The sequence below is a fragment of the Embiotoca jacksoni genome, unplaced genomic scaffold, assembly GCF_022577435.1.
Source record: "Embiotoca jacksoni isolate LCO1_2020_lvr unplaced genomic scaffold, fEmbJac1.0.p SCAF_43, whole genome shotgun sequence".
NCBI classification, from domain to species: Eukaryota; Metazoa; Chordata; class Actinopteri; family Embiotocidae; genus Embiotoca; species Embiotoca jacksoni.
The window spans coordinates 3,160,473-3,178,786 of NW_027185396.1; the positions used below are offsets into that span (position 1 = coordinate 3,160,473).

The 18,314-nt window shown below is 44.1% G+C and overlaps 1 protein-coding gene across 3 annotated transcripts in view; it reads right to left on the reverse strand.

Annotated features, from left to right (window-relative positions):
- Window positions 1-17,640, reverse strand: part of plod1a (procollagen-lysine, 2-oxoglutarate 5-dioxygenase 1a) — a 39,846-nt gene extending 22,206 nt beyond the window's left edge. For all 3 annotated transcript variants that reach the window (XM_069169206.1, XM_069169207.1, XM_069169208.1), the window contains exons 1-8: window positions 17,516-17,640; window positions 15,458-15,549; window positions 14,662-14,798; window positions 13,732-13,895; window positions 12,968-13,080; window positions 10,991-11,054; window positions 9,783-9,880; window positions 9,027-9,128 (exon numbers count right to left, since the gene is read on the reverse strand). In XM_069169206.1, the coding sequence (XP_069025307.1) occupies window positions 9,027-9,128; window positions 9,783-9,880; window positions 10,991-11,054; window positions 12,968-13,080; window positions 13,732-13,895; window positions 14,662-14,798; window positions 15,458-15,493 (714 nt within the window). In that variant the 5' untranslated portion in view covers window positions 15,494-15,549; window positions 17,516-17,640. The remainder of the gene's footprint in view (window positions 1-9,026; window positions 9,129-9,782; window positions 9,881-10,990; window positions 11,055-12,967; window positions 13,081-13,731; window positions 13,896-14,661; window positions 14,799-15,457; window positions 15,550-17,515) is intronic.
- Window positions 17,641-18,314: the final 674 nt, after the last annotated feature.

The window sequence follows — 18,314 nt, forward strand, 5'->3', positions numbered from 1 at the left end:
CAACAGAACCATATGTATGACACCAGAACCACATGTATGACACCAGAACCACATGTATAACAACCGAACCACATGTATGACACCAGAACCACATGTATGACACAACAGAACCACATGTATGACAACCAAACCACATGTATGACACCAGAACCACATGTACGACACCAGAACCACATGCATGACACAACAGAACCACATGTATGACACCAGTACCACATGTATGACACCAGAACCACATGTATGACACAACAGAACCATATGTACGTCAACAGAATCATATCTATGACACAACAGAACCACATGTATGACACCAGAACCACATGTATGACAACAGAACCACATGTATGACACCAGAACCACATGTATGACACAACAGAACCACATGTATGACAACCGAACCACATGTACGACAACAGAACCACATGTATGACACAAGAGAACCACATGTATGACACCAGAACCACATGTTAACACCAGAACCACATGACACCAGAACCACAAGTATGATACCAGAACCACATGTATGACAACAGAACCACATGTATGACACCAGAACCACATGTATGACAACCGAACCACATGTATGACACAACAGAACCACATGTATGACAATAGAACCACATGTATGACACCAGAACCACATGTTAACACCAGAACCACATGACACCAGAACCACAAGTATGATACCAGAACCACATGTACGACACCAGAACCACATGTATGACAACTGAATCATATCTATGACACAACAGAACCACATGTATGACAACAGAACCACATGTACGACACCAGAACCACATGTATGACAACTGAATCATATCTATGACACCAGAACCACATGTATGACACAACAGAACCGCATCTATGACACAAGAACCACATGTATGACACCAGAACCACATGCATGACACAACTGAACCACATGTATGACACAACAGAACCACATGTACGACAACAGAACCACATGTATGACACAAGAGAACCACATGTATGACACCAGAACCACATGTATGACACAACAGAACCACATGTATGACACCAGAACCACATGTACGACAACAGAACCACATGTATGACACAAGAGAACCACATGTATGACACCAGAACCACATATTAACACCGGAACCACATGACACCAGAACCACATGACACCAGAACCACAAGTATGATACCAGAACCACATGTATGACAACAGAACCACATGTATGACACCAGAACCACATGTATGACACAACAGAACCACATGTATGACACCAGAACCACATGTACGACAACAGAACCACATGCATGACACAAGAGAACCACATGTATGACACCAGAACCACATGTTAACACCAGAACCACATGACACCAGAACCACAAGTATGATACCAGAACCACATGTATGACAACAGAACCACATGTACGACACCAGAACCACATGTATGACAACAGAATCATATCTATGACACAACAGAACCACATGTATGACACCAGAACCACATGTATGACACCAGAACCACATGTATAACAACCGAACCACATGTATGACACCAGAACCACATGTATGACACAACAGAACCACATGTATGACAACCAAACCACATGTATGACACCAGAACCACATGTACGACACCAGAACCACATGCATGACACAACAGAACCACATGTATGACACCAGTACCACATGTATGACACCAGAACCACATGTATGACACAACAGAACCATATGTACGTCAACAGAATCATATCTATGACACAACAGAACCACATGTATGACACCAGAACCACATGTATGACAACAGAACCACATGTATGACACCAGAACCACATGTATGACACCAGAACCACATGTACGACAACAGAACCACATGTATGACACAAGAGAACCACATGTATGACACCAGAACCACATGTTAACACCAGAACCACTTGACACCAGAACCACAAGTATGATACCAGAACCACATGTATGACAACAGAACCACATGTATGACACCAGAACCACATGTACGACAACCGAACCACATGTATGACACAACAGAACCACATGTATGACAATAGAACCACATGTATGACACCAGAACCACATGTATGACAACCGAACCACATGTATGACACCAGAACCACATGTATGACACCAGAACCACATGTTAACACCAGAAACACATGACACCAGAACCACAAGTATGATACCAGAACCACATGTACGACACCAGAACCACATGTATGACAACTGAATCATATCTATGACACAACAGAACCACATGTATGACAACAGAACCACATGTACGACACCAGAACCACATGTATGACAACTGAATCATATCTATGACACAACAGAACCGCATGTATGACACCAGAACCACATGTATGACACCAGAACCACATGCATGACACAACAGAACCACATGTATGACACAACAGAACCACATGTACGACAACAGAACCACATGTATGACACAAGAGAACCACATGTATGACACCAGAACCACATGTATGACACAACAGAACCACATGTATGACACCAGAATCACATGTACGACAACAGAACCACATGTATGACACAAGAGAACCACATGTATGACACCAGAACCACATATTAACACCGGAACCACATGACACCAGAACCACATGACACCAGAACCACAAGTATGATACCAGAACCACATGTATGACAACAGAACCACATGTATGACACCAGAACCACATGTATGACACAACAGAACCACATGTATGACACCAGAACCACATGTACGACAACAGAACCACATGCATGACACAAGAGAACCACATGTATGACACCAGAACCACATGTTAACACCAGAACCACATGACACCAGAACCACAAGTATGATACCAGAACCACATGTATGACACCAGAACCACATGTACGACAACAGAACCACATGTATGACACAAGAGAACCACATGTATGACACCAGAACCACATGTTAACACCAGAACCACAAGTATGATACCAGAACCACATGTATGACACCAGAACCACATGTATGACAACCGAACCACATGTATGACACAACAGAACCACATGTATGACAACCGAACCACATGTATGACACAACAGAACCACATGTATGACACCAGAACCACATGTATGACAACCGAACCATATGTATGACACCAGAACCACATGTATGACACCAGAACCACATGTTAACACCAGAACCACATGACACCAGAACCACAAGTATGATACCAGAACCACATGTACGACACCAGAACCACATGTATGACAACTGAATCATATCTATGACACCAGAACCACATGTATGACACAACAGAATCACATGTATGACACCAGAACCACATGCATGACACAACAGAACCACATGTATGACACCAGAACCACATGTATGACACAACAGAACCACATGTACGACAACAGAACCACATGTATGACACAAGAGAACCACATGTATGACACCAGAACCACATGTATGACACAACAGAACCACATGTATGACACCAGAACCACATGTACGACAACAGAACCACATGCATGACACAAGAGAACCACATGTATGACACCAGAACCACATATTAACACCAGAACCACATGACACCAGAACCACATGACACCAGAACCACAAGTATGATACCAGAACCACATGTATGACAACAGAACCACATGTATGACACCAGAACCACATGTATGACAACAGAACCACATGCATGACACAAGAGAACCACATGTATGACACCAGAACCACATGTTAACACGAGAACCACATGACACCAGAACCACAAGTATGATACCAGAACCACATGTATGACACCAGAACCACATGTTAACACCAGAACCACATGACACCAGAACCACAAGTATGATACCAGAACCACATGTATGACACAACAGAACCACAAGTATGACACCAGAACCACATGTATGACACAACAGAACCACATGTACGACACCAGAACCACATGTATGACACAAGAGAACCACATGTATGACACCAGAACCACATGTTAACACCAGAACCACATGACACCAGAACCACAAGTATGATACCAGAACCACATGTATGACAACAGAACCACATGTACGACACCAGAACCACATGTATGACAACAGAATCATATCTATGACACAACAGAACCACATGTATGACACCAGAACCACATGTATGACACCAGAACCACATGTATGACACAACAGAACCATATGTACGTCAACAGAATCATATCTATGACACAACAGAACCACATGTATGACACCAGAACCACATGTATGACAACAGAACCACATGTATGACACCAGAACCACATGTATGACACAACAGAACCACATGTATGACACCAGAACCACATGTACGACAACAGAACCACATGTATGACACAAGAGAACCACATGTATGACACCAGAACCACATGTTAACACCAGAACCACATGACACCAGAACCACAAGTATGATACCAGAACCACATGTATGACAACAGAACCACATGTATGACACCAGAACCACATGTACGACAACCGAACCACATGTATGACACAACAGAACCACATGTATGACAATAGAACCACATGTATGACACCAGAACCACATGTATGACAACCGAACCACATGTATGACACCAGAACCACATGTATGACACCAGAACCACATGTTAACACCAGAAACACATGACACCAGAACCACAAGTATGATACCAGAACCACATGTACGACACCAGAACCACATGTATGACAACTGAATCATATCTATGACACAACAGAACCACATGTATGACAACAGAACCACATGTACGACACCAGAACCACATGTATGACAACTGAATCATATCTATGACACCAGAACCACATGTATGACACAACAGAACCGCATGTATGACACCAGAACCACATGTATGACACCAGAACCACATGCATGACACAACAGAACCACATGTATGACACCAGAACCACATGCATGACACAACAGAACCACATGTATGACACCAGAACCACATGTATGACACAACAGAACCACATGTATGACACAAGAGAACCACATGTATGACACCAGAACCACATGTATGACACAACAGAACCACATGTATGACACCAGAATCACATGTACGACAACAGAACCACATGTATGACACAAGAGAACCACATGTATGACACCAGAACCACATATTAACACCGGAACCACATGACACCAGAACCACATGACACCAGAACCACAAGTATGATACCAGAACCACATGTATGACAACAGAACCACATGTATGACACCAGAACCACATGTATGACACAACAGAACCACATGTATGACACCAGAACCACATGTACGACAACAGAACCACATGCATGACACAAGAGAACCACATGTATGACACCAGAACCACATGTTAACACCAGAACCACATGACACCAGAACCACAAGTATGATACCAGAACCACATGTATGACACCAGAACCACATGTACGACAACAGAACCACATGTATGACACAAGAGAACCACATGTATGACACCAGAACCACATGTTAACACCAGAACCACAAGTATGATACCAGAACCACATGTATGACACCAGAACCACATGTATGACAACCGAACCACATGTATGACACAACAGAACCACATGTATGACACCAGAACCACATGTATGACAACCGAACCATATGTATGACACCAGAACCACATGTATGACACCAGAACCACATGTTAACACCAGAACCACATGACACCAGAACCACAAGTATGATACCAGAACCACATGTACGACACCAGAACCACATGTATGACAACTGAATCATATCTATGACACCAGAACCACATGTATGACACAACAGAATCACATGTATGACACCAGAACCACATGCATGACACAACAGAACCACATGTACGACAACAGAACCACATGTATGACACAAGAGAACCACATGTATGACACCAGAACCACATGTATGACACAACAGAACCACATGTATGACACCAGAACCACATGTACGACAACAGAACCACATGTATGACACAAGAGAACCACATGTATGACACCAGAACCACATATTAACACCAGAACCACATGACACCAGAACCACATGACACCAGAACCACAAGTATGATACCAGAACCACATGTATGACAACAGAACCACATGTATGACACCAGAACCACATGTATGACAACAGAACCACATGCATGACACAAGAGAACCACATGTATGACACCAGAACCACATGTTAACACGAGAACCACATGACACCAGAACCACAAGTATGATACCAGAACCACATGTATGACACCAGAACCACATGTTAACACCAGAACCACATGACACCAGAACCACAAGTATGATACCAGAACCACATGTATGACACAACAGAACCACATGTATGACACCAGAACCACATGTACGACACCAGAACCACATGTATGACACAAGAGAACCACATGTATGACACCAGAACCACATGTTAACACCAGAACCACATGACACCAGAACCACAAGTATGATACCAGAACCACATGTATGACAACAGAACCACATGTATGACACCAGAACCACATGTATAACAACCGAACCACATGTATGACACTAGAACCACATGTATGACACAACAGAACCACATGTATGACAACCAAACCACATGTATGACACCAGAACCACATGTACGACACCAGAACCACATGCATGACACAACAGAACCACATGTATGACACCAGTACCACATGTATGACACCAGAACCACATGTAAGACACAACAGAACCACATGTACGTCAACAGAATCATATCTATGACACAACAGAACCACATGTATGACACCAGAACCACATGTATGACAACAGAACCACATGTATGACACCAGAACCACATGTACGACTACAGAACCACATGTATGACACAAGAGAACCACATGTATGACACCAGAACGACATGTTAACACCAGAACCACATGACACCAGAACCACAAGTATGATACCAGAACCACATGTATGACAACAGAACCACATGTATGACACCAGAACCACATGTATGACAACAGAATCATATCTATGACACAACAGAACCACATGTTAACACCAGAACCACATGACACCAGAACCACAGGTATGACACAACAGAACCACATGTATGACAACAGAACCACATGTATGACACCAGAACCACATGTATGACACAACGGAACCACATGTATGACAACCAGAACCACATGTATGACACCAGAACCACATGTATGACAACCGATCCACATGTATGACACCAGAACCACATGTATGACACCAGAACCACATGTATGACACCAGAACCACATGTATGACACAACAGAACCACATGTATGACACAACAGAACCACATGTATGACACCAGAACCACATGTAAGACAACAGAACCACATGTATGACACAAGAGAACCACATGTATGACACCAGAACCACATGTATGACACCAGAACCACATGTTAACACCAGAACCACATGACACCAGAACCACAAGTATGATACCAGAACCACATGTATGACACAAGAGAACCACATGTATGACACCAGAACCACATGTTAACACCAGAACCACTTGACACCAGAACCACAAGTATGATACCAGAACCACATGTATGACACGACAGAACCACATGTACGACAACAGAACCACATGTATGACACAAGAGAACCACATGTATGACAACAGAACCACATGTATGACACAAGAGAACCACATGTATGACACACCAGAACCACATGTATGACACCAGAACCACATGTATGACAACCGAACCACATGTATGACACCAGAACCACATTTATGACACAACCGAACCACATGTATGACAACCGAACCACATGTATGACACAACAGAACCACATGTATGACACAACAGAACCACATGTATGACACCAGAACCACATGTATGACACCAGAACCACATGTATGACACGAAGCATATCAATCAGCGGCATCAAGTCCAACTTGCACAGCAAAACAAAAAAACTGAAATCACACACAGAAGAATAATTACACGACTTCACGTTTCTAAATCCAGCAGCTGGTCATCAAAGTAGAATTAAATATTCTGACTTACAATTAAGTTCCAAACAAAAACCAAAACATCCCATAATGTCTGCTGGCGGCGTGCTGAGACACAAGAAAGACACGAAGACAGAAGTTCACCTGCCAGAGACACAAGACAAAAGTCCAACATGGTCTGTCTCCCCCTCCACTCTCCCTCTGCTCCTCCTTTCCCCCTCCACTCCCCCTCCACTCTCCCTCTACTCCCCCTCCACTCTCCCTCCACTCCCCCTCCACTCTCCCTCCACTCCCCCTCTACTCCCCCTCCACTCTCCCTCCACTCTCCCTCTACTCCCCCTCCACTCTCCCTCCACTCCCCCTCTACTCCCCCTCCACTCTCCCTCTACTCTCCCTCCACTCCCCCTCCACTCTCCCTCCACTCTCCCTCCACTCCCCCTCCACTCTCCCTCCACTCCCCCTCTACTCCCCCTCCACTCTCCCTCTACTCTCCCTCCACTCCCCCTCCACTCTCCCTCCACTCTCCCTCCACTCCCCCTCCACTCTCCCTCCACTCTCCCTCTGCTCCTCCTTTCCCCCTCCACTCCCCCTCCACTCTCCCTCCACTCCCCCTCCACTCTCCCTCCACTCCCCCTCCACTCCCCCTCCACTCTCCCTCCACTCCCCCTCTACTCCCCCTCCACTCTCCCTCTACTCCCCCTCCACTCTCCCTCCACTCCCCCCTCCACTCCCCCTCCACTCTCCCTCCACTCCCCCTCCACTCCCCCTCCACTCTCCCTCTACTCCCCCTCCACTCTCCCTCCACTCCCCCTCCACTCCCCCTCCACTCTCCCTCCACTCTCCCTCTACTCCCCCTCCACTCTCCCTCCACTCTCCCTCTACTCCCCCTCCACTCTCCCTCCACTCCCCCTCTACTTTCCCTCCACTCCCCCTCCACTCTCCCTCCACTCTCCCTCCACTCCCCCTCCACTCTCCCTCCACTCTCCCTCCACTCCCCCTCTACTCCTCCTCCACTCCCCCTCTACTCCTCCTCTACTCCTCCTCCCCCCGGAGAGGTGAACGTACCTTCAGATCAGTGAGGGGTCTCAGGTCCTCGTGACAGACGGTGCAGCCGCTCTCAAACGTCCAGCTGGTTGGTATGTAGTTCCCCAAGTAGTTGATCTGGAGCTGGAACAAGAAGACATCACATGTCCATTTAATGTCCATCACATGTCCGTCTAATGTCCATCACATGTCCATATAATATCCATTTAATGTCCATCACATGTCCATTTAATGTCCATCACATGTCCATCTCATGTCCATCACATGTCCATCACACGTCCATCTAATGTCATCACATGTCCATCTCATGTCCATCACATGTCCAACACGTCCATCATGTCCATCACATGCCCAACACGTCCATCATGTCCATCTAATGTCCATCACATGTCCATCACATGTCCAACACGTCCATCACGTCCATCATGTCCATCATACGTCCATCTAATGTCATCACATGTCCATCTAATGTCATCACATGTCCATCACGTGTTCATCACGTGTCCATCACTTGTCCATCACGTGTCCATCACATGTCTATCTCATGTCCATCACATGTCCATCTCATGTCCATCACATGTCCAACACGTCCATCACATGTCCATCTAATGTCTATCATACGTCCATCTAATGTCATCACATGTCCATCACATGTCCATCATATATCCATCTAATGTCCATATAATGTCATCACATGTCCATCACGTCCATCACGTGTCCATCACGTGTCCATCACATGTCCATCACTTCCTCCAAGTCTCAGCCTCCACTCGGTACCTTCGTGGGTCCGTTTCCATGGATGACGACTGGCAGCGTGTCGTACACCACGTTTCTGGCTCGAACCCGACCGTCCTCAAACTTCAACACCACCTCGTCTGGACAGACACACACACACACACACACACACACACACACAAAAACATATGAATATTTAAAAATATATTAACTCTGAAATATTGCTCATGAAACAAGACTTTTTGTTTGCAAATCAAAACCTTTTAAAGCAGTTTACTAAAAGACAAAAAGTCTACTTTAATTAGTAAAACTCTGAATTCTGTGACCAAAACTAACAAAATAAAGAGTGAATTTGTTCAGCATGCAAAAACATTCATTATCAATTCATATTTGCTTTCAAACCGCTTATTTATTTTTTTGCATCATAAAAACACAAATCTTCATAGAGATGAAATGTCCTGGACAGCCTTTAATCCAGTCCTGTTTATTAAAGCTTCATGATTTATGATCGTGTATCCAGTCCATTAAAGAAATGTGTTGAAAGTTATTCATGAGTCTATTTGTTTCAGAGAGATTTTTTACATTCCTACAATCTGCATTTAATATCTGAGTTCTAAATCCGACGTCCAGGTGTGGATGTTTGTTCCCAGCTCTCTCTGAGTCACTAAACATTTGGCTGCAGGATCTGTGCGAGGCAGCGGTCCTCCGTCGGTCCATTCATGCCCTGAATTCTTCACGTTGTCTCTGACACGTCCATCAATCACAGAAGGAACACATTCCTTCCACCGCCTGCTGCTCATGTCTAAACCTGTAGCTCCACCCACATCCCTGCAACAGGAAACCCCTCGGCTGTCACAGCTGCATTCAGTGTTACTCCTCCGTCACCTGTCTGTCTCTCTTTATTGTTTAGGTTGTTTTTTTTAAATAAACCAATTTTGTCATTTTTCAGGAAAAAGTATTTGACTTCAGTTCCCAGACGTCCTGACGATCACGTTGATGTGACTCTAGTTCTTCTGCTGCTCTGAGAGGTTCTGACTGAAAGGAAAACATTTGGTGTGAATATGAAAAAGGAGGGAAATCTGCCATTTCTGCAGAAAGTCTCGCTGCATAACGCCAACCTGCAGGGACCATGAGCAGGAGAGGATTCTGGGTCGTCTCCTTCTGGATGATAGCAGACATATAATCTCCTCCAATTGTCGTTACCCGGGCTTCACTTTACATTTCTAACACACTGAAGGAGGCCAACTCACCGAGGGCCCCGTGGAGGTTCTGGAACAACCTGCACTTGTGGTCCAGCGAGATGTTAATGGACGTCTGAAACAGGGAAACACTTTGTTTTAACCGTTTATGTCGTGAACACCTCAGAACAAACCGGAGCAACAGAAACATTCATTCTCATGGTATTTCAGGTCTCTGCTACTCTGCTGGTTTTAGTTTATTGTTAAATCAGCAGCAGTAAACTTCAACTCTTCCTGTATTTAAATTAACAGCTGCAGGAACACAAAGGATTTTAACCTTCTGAGCTACTGGAAGGCTTTTAATGTGAAACACGTGTACAGGAAGTGCTGAGTCGCCCTTTTCTGAGTCTTCAGTCTTCAGAGTCTTCAGAGTGTTCAGAGTCTTCAGTCTTCAGAGTCTTCAGAGTGTTCAGAGTCTTCAATCTTCAGAGTCTTCAATCTTCAGAGTCTTCAGTCTTCAGAGTCTTCAGTCTTCAGAGTCTTCAGTCTTCAGAGTCTTCAATCTTCAGAGTCTTCAGAGTGTTCAGAGTCTTCAATCTTCAGAGTCTTCAATCTTCAGAGTCTTCAGTCTTCAGAGTCTTCAGTCTTCAGTCTTCAGTCTTCAGAGTGTTCAGAGTCTTCAATCTTCAGAGTCTTCAGAGTGTTCAGAGTCTTCAGTCTTCAGAGTCTTCAATCTTCAGTCTTCAATCTTCAGAGTCTTCAATCTTCAGTCTTCAGAGTCTTCAGAGTCTTCAATCTTCAGAGTCTTCAGTCTTCAGAGTCTTCAATCTTCAGAGTCTTCAATCTTCAGAGTCTTCAGAGTGTTCAGAGTCTTCAATCTTCAGAGTCTTCAGAGTGTTCAGAGTCTTCAGAGTGTTCAGAGTCTTCAGTCTTCAGAGTCTTCAATCTTCAGAGTCTTCAATCTTCAGAGTCTTCAATCTTCAGAGTCTTCAGAGTCTTCAGTGTCTTCAATCTTCAGAGTCTTCAATCTTCAGAGTCTTCAGTCTTCAGAGTCTTCAATCTTCAGAGTCTTCAGTCTTCAGAGTCTTCAATCTTCAGAGTCTTCAATCTTCAGAGTCTTCAGTCTTCAGAGTCTTCAGTCTTCAGAGTCTTCAATCTTCAGAGTCTTCCGAGTGTTCAGAGTCTTCAATCTTCAGAGTCTTCAGTCTTCAGAGTCTTCAATCTTCAGAGTCTTCAATCTTCAGAGTCTTCAGAGTCTTCAGTCTTCAGAGTCTTCAGTCTTCAGAGTCTTCAGTCTTCAGAGTCTTCAATCTTCAGAGTCTTCAGAGTGTTCAGAGTCTTCAATCTTCAGAGTCTTCAGAGTCTTCAGAGTGTTCAGAGTCTTCAGTCTTCAGAGTCTTCAATCTTCAGAGTCTTCAGTCTTCAGAGTCTTCAATCTTCAGAGTCTTCAATCTTCAGTCTTCAGAGTCTTCAATCTTCAGAGTCTTCAGTCTTCAGAGTCTTCAATCTTCAGAGTCTTCAATCTTCAGAGTCTTCAGTCTTCAGAGTCTTCAGAGTCTTCAGAGTCTTCAATCTTCAGAGTCTTCAATCTTCAGTCTTCAGAGTCTTCAATCTTCAGAGTCTTCAGAGTCTTCAATCTTCAGAGTCTTCAGTCTTCAGAGTCTTCAATCTTCAGAGTCTTCAATCTTCAGTCTTCAGAGTCTTCAATCTTCAGAGTCTTCAGAGTCTTCAGTCTTCAGAGTCTTCAATCTTCAGAGTCTTCAATCTTCAGAGTCTTCAGTCTTCAGAGTCTTCAGTCTTCAGAGTGTTCAGAGTCTTCAATCTTCAGAGTATTCAGAGTATTCAGTCTTCAGTCTTCAGAATCTTCAGAGTCTCTGTCGGGTTCAGGAGTTCCTCAAAGTGCTTCTTCTTCCACCCAATGATATCCCCATTGGTGTAAATATAAACAGTAGTTTAATAACAACAGTATTCATAACAATCAATTGCTGTTATAAATGTATTAATGTTACTTCTTTATGAAATAAATGTACAGATCCATAAAGATCTTACTCTTTTGGCTGGATCGATGTAAATCCTGGTGAAGAACAGCTGGTCGCTGTCCTGGTCCTGTCCCGTCCAATCAGAAACCATCTCTTTGATGTTGGAGATGTAGCCAATGAAACCTGAGGATGGATGAACCCAGAGACAGGAAGTGAAGAACAGCAGGCTGGATGTTGTTCATCAACATATTTTCATTTCCATGTTTGTGTACATGAAGTCTGTCCCAGTGTTTCCACAACATGCAGGAGGAGAAGATCCTGTGACCACCGAGCTGCTCAGTGTTTCCTGCTTCTGGAGCACACGGTGTTAAAGACCAGGGCAGGATCCCAGAGAGGACCAGGGCAGGATCCCAGAGAGGACCAGGGCAGGGTCCCAGAGAGGACCAGGGCAGGGTCCCAGAGAGGACCAGGGCAGGGTCCCAGAGAGGACCAGGTCATCATGGGAAGTGCTTTTGATATGATAAACCTGACGATACTACGTCCCGCCCACCGATAGCTGTAACCTGACTGCACCACAGGCCTGTCAATCAAACAGACACGCCCCCAAAAACAGGTCTTCTTGAATCTTCTTTTCTAATGAATGAGGGATTATTTTCAGATGGACCTCCAGAAAACTAATAAGAAGGAGTGACTTTAGCTAACAACACCGAGATAACTGATGGACACATTTTATTGAGCCGGAGGCTTTTTGGAGGCTTTTTCAGACCTGGAAGCTACAAACACTTTTATGTCCAGTCACGTGACCTCTCCCGTCTCTGGGACGGACAGACGTACCTCCTGAACCCAGGAACCTGTTGCCCTCCCTGACGTGGGGGTGTTTGTCCTCCAGATGTCTGTCGGGCCAGATGAGGCTCTCCGAGGAGAACACCACCTTGTGTTCGGCCTGCTGGAACTTCTTGAGCAGCTCTTTGGGACCGGAGGCGAAAACCACATCGTAGCTGTGTTTAAAACAGGGAGATGGAAATAAAACGTTCAGCGTGAAGCCAGTGGCACCGTGAGGACAAATGAAGGGTTGGCCAACGGTCATCAGCTGCAGAGTGAAGCTGCCAGTGGTTGTGTTTACTGGCAGAGGAGCAGCTGCAGGAGGAAAACACTCAGGGTGTGGACCGTTCACAGGAAGCTTTAACGCCCATATAAGGCTACTTTAAACACCGTCTGGGAACATGTGTGTTTCTAGTTTTCTATGTGAGGTTGAAGACGGTGTTTGTACTTTCATACCTTCCAATTCCTCTTCCCTATCTTACCTCAGGTTTTATCCTACCTTCAGATTAACTGTAACTTTTGATCTTTTCAATACACTGTCCTATAATTTACATATTCTAGTTCTTATTTCACTCTTATTGTCATTTTAGCGTTTAATCTATCGTCTACATATCTTTTGGTCTCAAAGTGGTTTTTAAATTGTTTTATTTTCCTTTTCATCATATTTTTTTTATTTGTTCTCAAATTGATTTTATTTTTCTGGTATACCACTGTCTGTCTTATTGTTGACCTGTCAATCATTTGATTGATTTGATTGACAGGAGGACAGGAGCACCACAGTGTCTCCGTCTCTGTCCGACATGTACTCTGACATCAGAGACACTGTGAGGACGTCCTACCTGTCGATGAAGAGAACGTCCTACCTGTCAATGACGAGAACATCCTACCTCTCGATGAAGAGGACGTCCTACCTGTCGATGAAGAGGACGTCCTACGACCTACCTGTCAATGAAGAGGATGACCTGGTCCTCCTTCGTCTTCAGTTCCTCCAGAGCTGCTTTGAGGAGTCGCACCTTCTGACCTCCTCCAGGAGCTGACAGGTAGTCACCTCCTGCCCACTTCTGACCTCGGCCGAGAACCTTCAAACACACACATTTACAGCAGTGAAGACATATCATCACACTTCCTTATATATATACACACAAAATATACCTCATACATTTTATACTATATTTTTTTTCAGAACATTTAACTATACAATATATATACCCTATACCCTATGCACACCACTCAAGGAAAATTCATGTCACTGATATACAACATTTCCTAACAAATTTACAAATAAAAATATATATTTTTGATCACCTATGTGCAATAATAACTTTTTTATTTATTCAGAAATATTTATACTTTATTTATTTTGTGTATATAGCTTGTGTGTGTGTATTTATACATTGGACCTTATTCTTTTTACATTTTTCTGAAAAAAAAAATATTTTAATTGTTTTTTTTTTTTTTTTTTTATTGCATGAGTATTTGTGTTTTTTTTCTTTCTGTGTACTTATATCTTTCCTGGCTGTATTCTGAAGCCGCTGTGACGACTAAAATACCCACTGAGGGATTAATAAAGTCTCATCTCATCTCATCTCAGCCTCACATGGTTCTTTATGCCATCAAATAAAAATATATTTTTTCTGTGTTTCAAACGATTAAAGAAAAGTCTGAAACATAAAGCGACGGCTGCATCCGAGGTACAACAGGAGGAGGCTCCCCGTGGAGACGGCTGCAGGGTTCCTACCTGCACGGTGTAGTTGAAGTGTTTGGCCGACCTCATGAAACGCCTGAAGCCATCCGTCTCTTTGGTTGCAACGGTCACAACCAGCAGTTTGTCTGGAAGACAACGTGAGAGGAATTCAGACAGATGGTAGTGTAGCTGCTCCGTCTCTGCACGAGGCAGGAAGGAGCACCAGCTGACGGATGGATGTGTGACGGGAACAACAGCAGCTCTGTCTGTAACAGAGGTTCAGCTTCATACCTCAGATCACAAACAGTCAAACTCTCTGCATCCATTCAGTGTCATCACCTTGATCAGAAAACTACATTTGAACATCAGAGCCCTGTTATAATAAATAATAAATAACACAGGTTCACCGTTGAAACTTTACTGTGGTGACGTTACCAGTACAAACTACGACATTAATTTAGAGGCAAAGAGAAAAAACAATTGGTCCTGCTGCTGCGTTTCTCTCTGTCGTTTCCTGTCAGCTCTGCAGTGTCGTTTTCTAATGAAGACACAAAACAGCCCAAAAATATTTAAGGAGGAAAAAAAGCAAAGCACATCTAAGAATTCAACTTTTTAGAGACGTGTTGCTGCCATCAAATTCAAAATGAGCATTTATTTTTCATAAAACAATAACATTTCTCAGTTTCAACATTTGATATGTTGTCTTTGGTCTATTTTATATTAAATATGAGTTTATATGAGGACTAAATTTGCCACCATATGAGCTAATGATGCAGGAACTGCACGTGAATGTTGCACTTTATGGTACAAACTGCAACTTTGCAATGAACCAAATCACTTTTTATCCATTCGATTTTATAAATAATTTTCCCCAGGAGATGAATTTACTAGAATGAAACCAACACAGTCTAATAAAAGTCTGAATAAAATGCACTCTTACTTTTCATATTGCTGAAATATTATGGATAAAAGTCCAATTATCTGTGATATGAATTTTGGTTATTACGTTATCTTACTTTGTGATGTTAAAGGTTTCATTTCATTCATCAGAACCAGTTACAAACTCAGTTTCATCCTCAATGTGAGGATTTATTGTCGTAGTAATATTACATTCATACTGTTTTCGTATTTGTACTTAGATATGGAGATTTTGTTTATGACTCCACAAATATTCAGTGTTGCTTTAATTAAAGAAGTGCATGTCAAGAAATCAACATATTCAGACTTCCACACTTTCAAGTGTCCTGAGTGTCACATCATTTTCAGCTATTTTCCAGGTTTTCTCCCATCAAAAGTCATTTATGAAACTATGTTTGCTCCCCTGTTGTTCTGTCAAACTTCTGCAGGAGTATTTGCTTCAAACTGAACTAGTTTCATAAAACCTGCTGGACTTTTCCTCCTCTTCATCACTTCTTACGCAGAATAACATGGAAGGTCTCTGCACTGAATGATGAACGCATGTGAATCTGGTTGAGTCCCAGAGTTACATGTATGTTCTTCACATGTGCATGTCAGCCTGCACATCAGCTGTAATGTGAAGTTTAGCAGCAGCATGATGGCAGCCCGTCCACGTCAAGCGGCACGAGCCCTCTCCTCCGTCTGCTCACGCTATCATGTGAAGCTCCACTTAGGTTTTATTACAACTTTTTGACAACTTATATTTTTTAAACGCAACATATTTAGTTATATATAACATAGTTAGTTAGTTAGTGTGACTTTAGCTAACTTTGAATAGTTACTCGGCGAACATTAAGGCTCGCGAGCGGCGCGTGCAACCATCAAATCTCAGCTCCTATAAACCCAGCTAAGTGTTAACCAGCAGGAACACACAAGAGACTTCACACTCTGATGGGAGGTCCGGCACCGGGGGTCCCGGCACCCGGGGTCCGGCACCGGGGTCCGCACCGGGAGGCTTTTATTCAGCCCGGAACCGGTGTCAGCACATACCGAGCTGAAACAGGTCCAAACGGCCCTGTTCGTCTGAAACAGTCCGACTGAACCGAGCTTCTGTTGGACCCGGAGCCCCCCCCCCGCCCCACTCCCCGGAGGCCCCCCCCCCCTCCCGGAGGCCCCTCTGCCCGCAGCCCTCGCCCTGTTCTCGGTAGAACTCACCTCCGGGGCCTCGCTGCTCTTCACATGTTGTCGAAGAGAAAAAGAGCGCAGATAAAAAACCCCGGAACACAGCAGCACGGAGGGAAGCGTCATTTTGTCCCGAAGTGAACGTTCAACCGGCTGCAGAGTCCCGGGTGCGAAACCGAAGTGTGAACTTTTCCAGGAGAATCCTCCAGAAGACGGACCTCCTCCTCCTCCTCCTCCTCCGGGGACCGCCTGCTCCCTCCCCCCGCCGGCCCCGTCAGTCAAAACGGTCCGTTCCTTCACACACCAACGCGCATATTTAACCAACCGCATATTGTAACCAACCCATATTTAACCAACCCATATTTAACCAACCCATATTTGCCCGCAGGCAGCTGTTCAGTCTTCCACACTTTTATCACGCAGTGTTTTTAAACTGAAATTCTCCACAACTTCCGGTCTGTCTGAGAAACCAGATCCAGCTGCTCCTCTGCGGACATGAAGCTCTGCACGTAGCTCCACATCTGTCTGTCTTCAGTCGTTATCAAAACATCAGATCACGTCTTCCACCAGAAAAACAGCAGGAGAAACAAGAAGACAGCACTCGTCCTGTTGATTCAGCCTTTACAGATCTGAAGACATTCAACACAAAACATCAAACTGAAACACTAACTGCAGCCTGCAAAAGTTCAGCAATCCGCATTCTTTAAACAGGAAACTGAACATGATGTATAATTAAATAGAAATCACTGCTATTCACGAATGTTCTCCTCAGCCTGGTTCCAGCTCATGTACCGGAGAACGGGGTGATGAACCCAGTGGTGAACCCAGTGGT